The sequence below is a fragment of the Lolium perenne genome, chromosome 1 (genome assembly GCF_019359855.2).
Source record: "Lolium perenne isolate Kyuss_39 chromosome 1, Kyuss_2.0, whole genome shotgun sequence".
Classification (NCBI taxonomy): Eukaryota; Viridiplantae; Streptophyta; class Magnoliopsida; order Poales; family Poaceae; genus Lolium; species Lolium perenne.
Window position 1 is genome coordinate 170,336,018 of NC_067244.2, and position 9,836 is coordinate 170,345,853.

At 40.1% G+C, this 9,836-nt stretch overlaps 1 protein-coding gene across 1 annotated transcript; it reads right to left on the reverse strand.

The window, feature by feature from the left end:
* Nucleotides 1-1,869: 1,869 nt before the first annotated feature.
* On the reverse strand, nucleotides 1,870-2,782 carry LOC139833304 (uncharacterized). The gene is made up of 3 exons (XM_071823552.1): nucleotides 2,489-2,782; nucleotides 2,133-2,397; nucleotides 1,870-2,027 (listed from the first exon to the last, which is right to left on the reverse strand). Exons 1-3 carry the CDS (start codon nucleotides 2,591-2,593, stop codon nucleotides 1,870-1,872), a joined length of 528 nt encoding a protein of 175 aa, XP_071679653.1. The 5' UTR covers nucleotides 2,594-2,782.
* Nucleotides 2,783-9,836: the final 7,054 nt, after the last annotated feature.

Sequence of the window (9,836 nt, forward strand, 5' to 3'; positions counted from 1 at the left end):
GAGGAGGCCTCCGACAACTGCAGCGAGGTACTCTACTATTCCGATCGATCCCCTGTTTTTCTTGATCTTACTGTTCACCATAGGGTTTGCTCATAGGGTAGATTGATTTGCCCTGTCTGCGACTTCTTGTACAAATTGATGATTCTGGGGTTCTTGCTCATCTGATTTATGGTTTGTAGTTACTACATCTGTAATATTTGATGCACATCTTGATTCAACTGTAATGATTCCTTTTGTGTGATGAATGATACCTGCTTAGTGTAACGCTCAATGCATTTCAAACTTAAATTCATCCGAATATGAATCATACCAGAGTGATTATGATTACAAGAATTATATTATAGGTAGTATTAATTGATCTGATACATGGATTTTATAATCACCATTTGTTTTAAACTGGTGCTTACTTATACGATGAAACCATAGTGTGTACATCATTTTAATTTGGGGAACAAGTGAATTATCAGTTGCATGTAATTTATGACCATAATTTTTGTTCAATTCCTGCTTATTGACGTCATGAATCCATATTGTTTTATGAATCAGTACATCTTCAGGGAACAAATGATTGATCCCTGATCCATGAAATTTATAATCACCATTTTCTCTTAAATTGGTGCTTACTTATAATACTGAAATAATGATTGGACTACCCATGAACCAGTTGTGACAACAGTTTAAATTGGTGGTTATTTATATTAGTGAAGTAATTATGTATGGTTGGATCTGGATCATAAATGTTGATTCTACATGATTAATTCTTAATAATGTTCATACAAAAATATTTAATGCTTCAATTGTATTTCAGTTAATTTCCTTCTCTCACTTCTTCTTTACTTTCAAAATCGCAGGAAGACTCTGAGGACGTTGACGGCGACAAGGAGGACCGGGACCGGAAGAGCCGCTTCGTTACGAAGAAGGCGAAGGCGGCCAGATCCCTTTCCGTCGTAACGGAAAGCCACATTGCCCATTCTGCGGCAGGGTTTTCCCGAACGATCTCGTGTGTCTGATCCAGCACGCGACGGGAGTTGGAAAAGGTAGCAAGCAGAAGCACAATCCTGCTAGCAAGGCGAAGCACGCTGCCTTTGGCAAGTTCCTCAGGGACTACGTCAGGACTGGCCTCATCCCGCTCGTCGGTCCAGCTGTTGGCCCTCATGTTCTCCACTAAATTTAGTTTCGTTTAGTTGTTCCCCTGTAGGTTCATGGTTAAACTATGTCATGTTTCAAAGACTATGTTCTACTTTTGTTATTTGGAACCTGGGCAATCATACCAGTTGTTTAACTACCAGCCTAGTGGGCTTGTTCTGTTTTCCCAAGGCCCAGGGAAGTACATATTAATTTGCAAAAAATGAACAATTAAAATCAGTGAAAATTGAACTGGCAGTAGAAAAAATGCAGGACCAAATAGTCAATCGTAAAGTGTACCCCCTACATAATCCCACTATACAATCCCTTCACACAAGAGCGGCCAGGGTAGCGATATGACATAAACACACAATGGGCACACACAAATTGTAGACTAAAACAATTATATCATATGATAAAGATTATATCATAGGATATCAACTGAAACTTCAATACCACCACGGCCGCCCTGGTTGAAAAGAATGAGAACAACATTCCCAGATTCAAAGTTATACTCCTTAGTAAACTCCGACCAGCAGGAATCGAACTTCATCCTTCCATCAGTAGTAGTGTAGTATGCACCCTGAGGGTGGTAGCCATAGTCATCAACAAAAAAACATGCCTCCCGCTTTCGAGATATTCAAGGACCTAACAACTTCCTTCGGTATACGCTGAATAATAAAAATTAAATTATATATGGGAAGGATATAAAGGATAACTAAGATTACATAAAGAAAAGGAGAATTATACCAGTCCATTGCCCTTCAAATCAGTATTCGTCAAGGTGTGCACAAAAACAACACCAAGACCAAGACCACGCTCACGGAGAAGTTGTTCCTTCTTCAATGTTTGAGCAGTAGTAAGCATAACACCTTTAGTGTGGACAACTGCAGTTGGAATTTCTGCATACAAATTTAAAATTAATAAAAGAATAAAAAAAGAGGAGATATAACATCAGTTATATTAAAAAAATAGGCAACACATGGTAAAAGGTAAAACAGAATTACCATCGACACGATGCTTTTCAGTGCCATCAGGACCTACTGCAAAAATCCCAAACAGTTCAGGAGCACTATCAAACCCAAACATGATACAGTCACCAACTTTCAGGTCGTAGTCATGAAGAAATTTTTGGTATCCAGTACCAAAAACACGTGTCTTCGAACTGCCTTTCTTAACATGAAATTTGTACTTCACTTCATCCGATGTAACGACAAAAAAGATATTACCAACAAGGTTGTTGAACTGCCTCCTCACAAAACAAGGCACAGTCTGAAAAAACAGTAGAACAAAAATGCAGAAAATAAGGATATAGTCTAGAATCTGTCAACAAAAAAGATACATTCTAAAAAAGGATATATACCATAAAGTCATCAAATCTGCTTCCAAGATAACAGCGAAATGAACTGAGAGTCTCCCGCCTCTGCTGACAATGATTGCCCATCGAACCACAAACAACACAGTTCATCCTGTGTATATTTAGCAATTTTACCAAAGCTAGTACAAAATACAGGTAGGTAGGGCATATTCATAGAAATCTATCCATAGATCTGAAACCATACACACATATATCCATAGATCTGAACAAACAAGATTATTCAGAGGACAAAAAGGATTTTCAACAAACAGAGAAAAAGGAGGTGAGGTGAAGTAGTGACATGTAAAAACATATTTTCCTACCTCTCAAAACAAACGAAAATCTTCAGAGAGAAAAGAGATTTTCAGCACAAAAGAGAGAGAAAGAAGATGAAGGAGACTTGCTTCACCGCATGAACAAGTGAGGGCAGAAGGCAAAACCAACCAGGGGCATTATAAATACAATAAGTAGTACTAACTGCCTACAACCGCTATTTAATGAGGCTGTGGGGTAGATGGTGGTTGCTATCCTGTAAGAGTTCAAAAGTCAAACACAAAGTATGTCATGCAAAAATGGAGCCCACTGCTATTATGTAAACTCTGTCAATAAGTTCACAATGGCAAAACATCAGCACACTGAAAAATACATTGAATCATAACGTTGCACTTCAAAATTATTTAAAACCATATGATTTACAACTTCAAATGTACAACAAAATGTTGACTACATGCCTTTGTTCGGACTATAGGTTAGGTCAGAACAATTATGGCATGTTAGTCATTTTTTGAACATACATAAAAAACAAATGCTCATTTGTGGACGAACTGCACAATTATACCAAAGTAGGCATCACTTCAACACATCAAACTACACCAAACCTCATGAAAAATTTAAATTTGAATTTTCCACATGAATGTCACAACATTTACTCAGTCCCACTAGTTACTGATGATTTTACATTGAATTTAGCATTTATTATGAGTTTTACTCGTTTTCTGTCATTTTTTAATTAAAATATACATGTACAGTTCCATTTTCAGAGTAATATTTTTTCTTTCGCGGCAAAAACTTGTTCCCTCCAAATTGTAGTACGCCGGCTGCCAAAACGCCCAAATTTTTTGTTCCCTCCACTCCTCCCGCGCACCCCACCTATCAAATATTTCGCCCTCCCTTATATACGTCGTGCCTCTACCCCATGATTTACGAGCATCTTAACTACCCACCCCCCCGACCTCATCCTCTCGTGCTCACCCCGATCCGGTGTCTTCGCCGGACGTTCATCCATCTCGCATCTATCTCCCCGGCCGGTGGTCGCCATGGCCGGCAGTCGTCGAAACGTCGGGGGGAAGGAAAATCGCACACACACGCCGAAGAAGGCGCCCGGCTCGAAGAAACGCCAAGGTAAATCTGTCGGTGATCGGCTTGTTGTCGTGTTTTTCGGATGGTTAGATCGAGAGATCGGTTTTACATGTCTACCGCGCCCGTTTGACCTATATCTAGATCTTGCATATTTGATAGATCCAATCCCGACATCATACGTATAGGGTTTATCGTTTTTATTGCAGAGACAATCATGCCGTGCTATACAATCTTTGCCATCCCATCTTTGTACAATCTTTTGCATAGACAATTGTTTGCCGAAACACTTAACTGAACTAATTCCAGCCGTTGCCGAAAACAGCCTGACGAGCTACAGTGAACAACGACATTGCTTCAGACTTTTATTCCTCAGTTTCAGAGGGAAGCAGAGTTTGATCTAGAACAATTGTTTGCTGTTTTCTATGTAACTAGTCAGTTTGCACCTGCAATGCACGTCTTAACAATGTAATGAAGTTTTTTTAATCATGTACTTTGTTTCATCAGTCTATTTATTTCCACAATTTTTGTTTATCTATGTCTTTCAAAAGTCAAAAATCAAATTTCAGCACATATCTGAACTTCTGTCAGCACAAATCTGAACTTCTATCAGCACATATCTGAACTTCTATCAGCACATATCTGAACTTCTATCAGCACATATCTTATGTTTTCAATCAGCACGTAGACTCTTATGTTTTCAATCATTTGCTGCTGTACAATATTTTGCAAAGACAATTATTTGCTGTTTTCTATGGAATTGGCCCCCTCTTATGTTTTGTTCACGCTCCGCTCTTCCGATTATTTCAGCGGAGACACAAAACCCCGTCAAGCCGGCATATGAGCTTGCCAAGGAGAAACAAATGCAAGAAAATGTAGTACGCATGGAAAAAAATTTCGCTGAAAGATATGGACCTGCCCACAAATTTCAGAAAGATTTCTCTGGTTTTGCACGTACATTAGTGTATGGTGGGGTACAAATAGGAACTAGTAACAATCTAAAGGACACAGACTGCGAAGAGATGGAGGTCGAAGAGGACCCTTCGTATGAACCGAATCCAGAAGAGATAGCTACTGCTGATGATGATCTTCATTCAGATGAGGATCAGCGCACGGTCGGCAAAACTTCAGCTCAGGTCTGTGGAACTATGTCTGAACTATGATAGGAAATACGTACATGCTAAATGTTTCCTACTAATGTAGCCTCTACTTTGCTTGCAGATAGTTGCTTCTTCTGCAATAGTTGCACGAAGAAGCGATCCATACCTGAAGTTGCACCATCCAACATTGCAACAAGATCAATGGCAACAACTGAACCCTGAGGCTGGGTCATCTGATGAGCCGACGGCCACTGCTGGTCTGAACACTGAAGGAGCACCCTCACCTAACCAGATCATGACATCTGGAGGCAGCACCTCATCTCCTGAGGACAATCAAATTGTAAACTTTGAGCGGCAAGGTATGAAAATTTGTAAAAACTAAACACTGTACCGCATATTTTCATATAAAAGAGAATCATTTCGTATATCTTCTTTCAGAGACACTGACAACATCTGGCGGTAGTAAGAGAAAGAGAGGTGGACCTTGAGACGTACCATGGGCCATGGACTACATGAGTACACAAGAAGACATGGTGGCAATAAGATGCCAATTGAATTCACTGCTGGTGTCAGGAGACCCAAGGATTATGTCCAGTCAGCAAAGCTGAGCAATGAGGTTGGTATTCACATCCGTGAAAAAATGCCGCTTGCAACACACTGGACACAGTACAAGAAAGATGACACTCTCAAATATGTCATTCCTCATGCTATAAGTACAGTAGCGGTGAGTCCTGTACAATCTTGGTTTAACCTAATTAGTATGCTACATGATCAACTATCTAATATTCTACTGATTAATGCATCACTATTTTGAAGGGAAAGTTTAATATGGACAAAAATGATGAGGTGGCTCAAGATGTGTGCACTGATATGCTGCAAGTTAGTATTCGGCAGTTCCGATATAGGCTTAAAAAGGAGTATTGGCCGAAAATTAAAAATCTCACTGTTGAGCAAGCATATCTGAAGAAGCCAGATCATGTAGAAGAGAAAAGCTGGAAAGAACTGGTGAAGAGATGGTTTGGTGAGAAGTACCAGGTACATAAACGTTATTCCTTTCAATAACGACTACGAATTCTTACATTTCTACTGATCTGGATAAATAAAATGCATGTGCGAACATAGGGACTGTGTGTAATAAATGGAAAGAACAGAGAAGCTGTGAAACAGTTCCATACCACTGGATCTCGAAGCTATGTTGCTCACTGGGAACATCTAGTAAGTGTTCTGAATTTCCCAATACAGTTCATACTTCTGTCATACACAGTGTACAATGGTAATGTGCATTCTACATTTTTTCAAGCAGAAGGCTAAGCAGCAGGAAGAAGAAACCTCTCCAATTGAATTTTTTAGAATCACACACACTAACAAGGATAACATTATGAGTGCTGAAGCAAAAAGTGCATATGTAAGAAATATTTCATATTAGCACAATATAATATAATCCAGTTTTGTATGTTGTCCATGCAATGATTGTAATCTTTATGCAGGATAAAATGGTGGCAAAAAAAGCGGCGCCACGCAATGAAGATGAACCTGATTTGACTGATTTGCAAATTGTTCAGCTAGTTCTGAGCGAGAAAAGCCCATCCACCACCTGCAACAGCACATTCCTACCAAGATTGGGCGTCGCAACAAGTTCCAGGAAGTCTTCTGTCTCAGCTACACGCATCCGAGAGCTACAACAAAGGCGGCAGATCAAGAGCAGAACTCCATACGAGGCAGCTGAAACGTACCACGGTGAGATGCAGGCAAGACTACAAGGACAAGATGAAAAATTTGAAGAGATCAGGAAGAAGCAGGAGGAAGAACTTGAAGCTGTGAAGAAAGCCCAAGAAGAAAAGACTCTGGCTTATGAAAAGAGGCTGGCAGAAATGGATGCCGTGCTTAATTTGCTCTTGAGGACATCCCAGCCACCATCCATGTCTCAATCCCAGGGCAACTAATCTATTGCACCACCGTCCTACAACATTATTAATCATAGGTCTTTTAATTTCTTTGTGTTCCAATTGTAATTTTCTTATGAATCTTTCGGTCTGTGAGAGACATATATACTTCTTGTGCCACCATTTAAGTATGATATTTATTGTCTACTTTTTGATATTTCGCCAGTTTTTTTGTTTCCCAAATTTCGCAAATAATTCAAATGCTCTCAAATTTTGTCAAATTCAAAAGGTGACGGAAAATGTCACAACGTCACTATTAAATGAAACCACGTGGCACCAATTTCTGGTCCCACTTGTCAGAATTTGTGGGTCCCACCAGTCAGCATTATTGGGACCCATATGTCGGCAACAACCTGGTCCCACTTGTCTGAATTTTGTGGATCCCACCGGTCAGAATATTGTGGGTCCAGCTTGTCATAATATTTTGTGGGTCCCACCAGATATCCATGTCAGCGCCGTCGGACCCATGTTGTCAGAAGCCAAATGGACCCACATGTAAGGCCACGTATGCTTTTTTTGGACCAATCAGAAGCTTCCCAAGATTTAGATATTGACGAAAGTTGCAATTTTTCGTGACAAACCTGTCTGTCAACAATGAACCTTTGATGTTGACGAATTTGCAGGTCGTCACCATCAAACATTTGACGTTGACGAAAAAATGCATACCGTCACCCCCGATATTTTATGACGGAGCTTCCTTGACGAACCCCATGACGATCAAATTTTGTCACCGCGAAGTAATCCTTGACGAAAATTGGCCTTAACATGACGAAAGTGATTTGTCAAAAAAAATGTTTTCCTTTGTAGTGTCAAATGTTTCAAAATGAAATTCTATTATTCCAAGACATTTCTATTAAAGAAAGATATTTTCCAAAGGAAAGTACTCTATTCTTCTTATTTCCAAAAATATAGAGACAACTCTATTAATTCAAATTATTTTGAAATCAATAATATTCACAAAAGTAAAGTGGTATTACTATGAACCATTTTTCTTTATGAGATGAATGTGTTTTTACAATTAAAAGCAATTGCAAATTACTGCCAAAGGCATAAATCTTAATTCAACCCTAAATTTTAATAAATAATTGGGGTAAGGGATTTCACCTAAAATAATACATTCATAACTGCATTATTTGGATTTTATAACATTGTCCTTACTGGACAATGATGCTTCTTTACAGAACCCGAGGTCCAGGTTCCATCCACTGCATTGAACTGCACTATCTCGCAGTCCACAGGCAAGTTCACCCTTGCTTATATCGACTTGATTATTTTCTATCAATTTACCGCCAAGCTATATACTTACCATTCCTGCATTGAAAATGAAATGTTACTTTTTCAATTATGAATATGACTATGTGGCTGGCAATGGAACCATGGTATGTGTTGATATGGTGGAGGTTCCATTGCATGGGTTTTATTAACCTAGGAGTAATTACCAATGCCGTCCAGTGATTCTAGCGCCGTACATACCGAATTAACCATGAGATCTATAATGGCTCTAGGGAAGCCAGCTGTATCGTTTCCCTCCTGCATGCCAACGGACTTGATAGGGCCTGGCGGGGTGTTGGGAGAACACTGCCGTAGGTTGGGAAATCCTTTAAAATCCCCATCCGTGTGGATGAGAGGCTCTACCGTCTATGATGGATTGTCCGACATACATCGTGGGTAAAGCCGTATTATCGGGAGATGTCTACCGGGGATGTATGGGTGGACAAAAGGGTGGGTTTGCAGGGTCGCGGAGAAGGCGGTGTGGGCTTGGATCTTCTTTCCTGGCCTCACACCAAAGGAAGTGTGAACGGGGGCAAGTCCCTGCGGATGGCAAAAAGGATGGGATCTCTTATGGGAAAAGTAACGCACCTCTGCAGAGTTTATCAAATTGTGGCTGCTACTCCTTGTTCCGGGAAGGGAACTGCGAACGTGGCAGGAAAGGAACTCCACGAAGTTCTGGTCAACCTGTGAAGACTGACGGGCATAGTTTTCATAATAAAAGCAACCTTTTGAAGAAATGCTTTCGAAACATGCATTGACCTGAGATTTCCTGATCAATGGTCGTAGCTAGTGCATCAAACACATTTTTCTCTTTTGAACTTGCTGAGTACCTCTGTACTCACTTTATTTCGACACCCTTGCTAGACTGTGATACGGAAGTGGAGACCATCCCCGATGGAGCACCGGAAGGAGACTACGAGCTGGTCTACGAGGAACCTGATCTTACCGGAGGAGTGGAAGGAGTAGACTATGGGATAGTCTACGGACCCGACGAGAATGAGGCGGAGGAGTAGTGATGAACCATAGTATCATAGAGACGAGCAGCGTAGAACTTACCTAAATAAGTTGCTGAGCTCTCTTTTATATATATATGAGTTGTAATCATACTTTAGTAGTATATTCAGGTGTTCTCATTGGACCTGTGAGAATACCAACTTGTCAAGACTAAGTGTTGTAATAATATTTGGAGTGCTATGACCTGCAATGTTTCTGTTGTACCACTCTGAGGGATATGGCAATTGTGAAGAAGTCCCTTCACAAAGATCATATCAACGACTTGTATACTACAACATGCAGTGGTATGCTGGGTCACGGCAGCTGGTATCAGAGCAAATGTTGCGACCTTAGGTTGGAAAACCTAGTAAAGGGAAGAAACCTGTAGGAGTCAAGTAGAAATAGTACATGTTTCTCTAGAAATATGGTGATTATTCACATGAGAATAGCAAAACCATATCTTTTAGTGCGATAATTCTTTATTATCACTATTATGATACATCATCATTACTAATATTTTGTTTTTGTATACAGCCATAATGGCGTACACGTTTCCCAAGAGGACTTTGAGGAAGGTTGAGGGTTGGCTCGGTGATTATGATGGACCAATTACAGATCTCCTGCGTGGGATGCTGAAGGAACTCCATTGTGAAACACGAATGCCTGTTCTCAAGTATACCTATTACGATG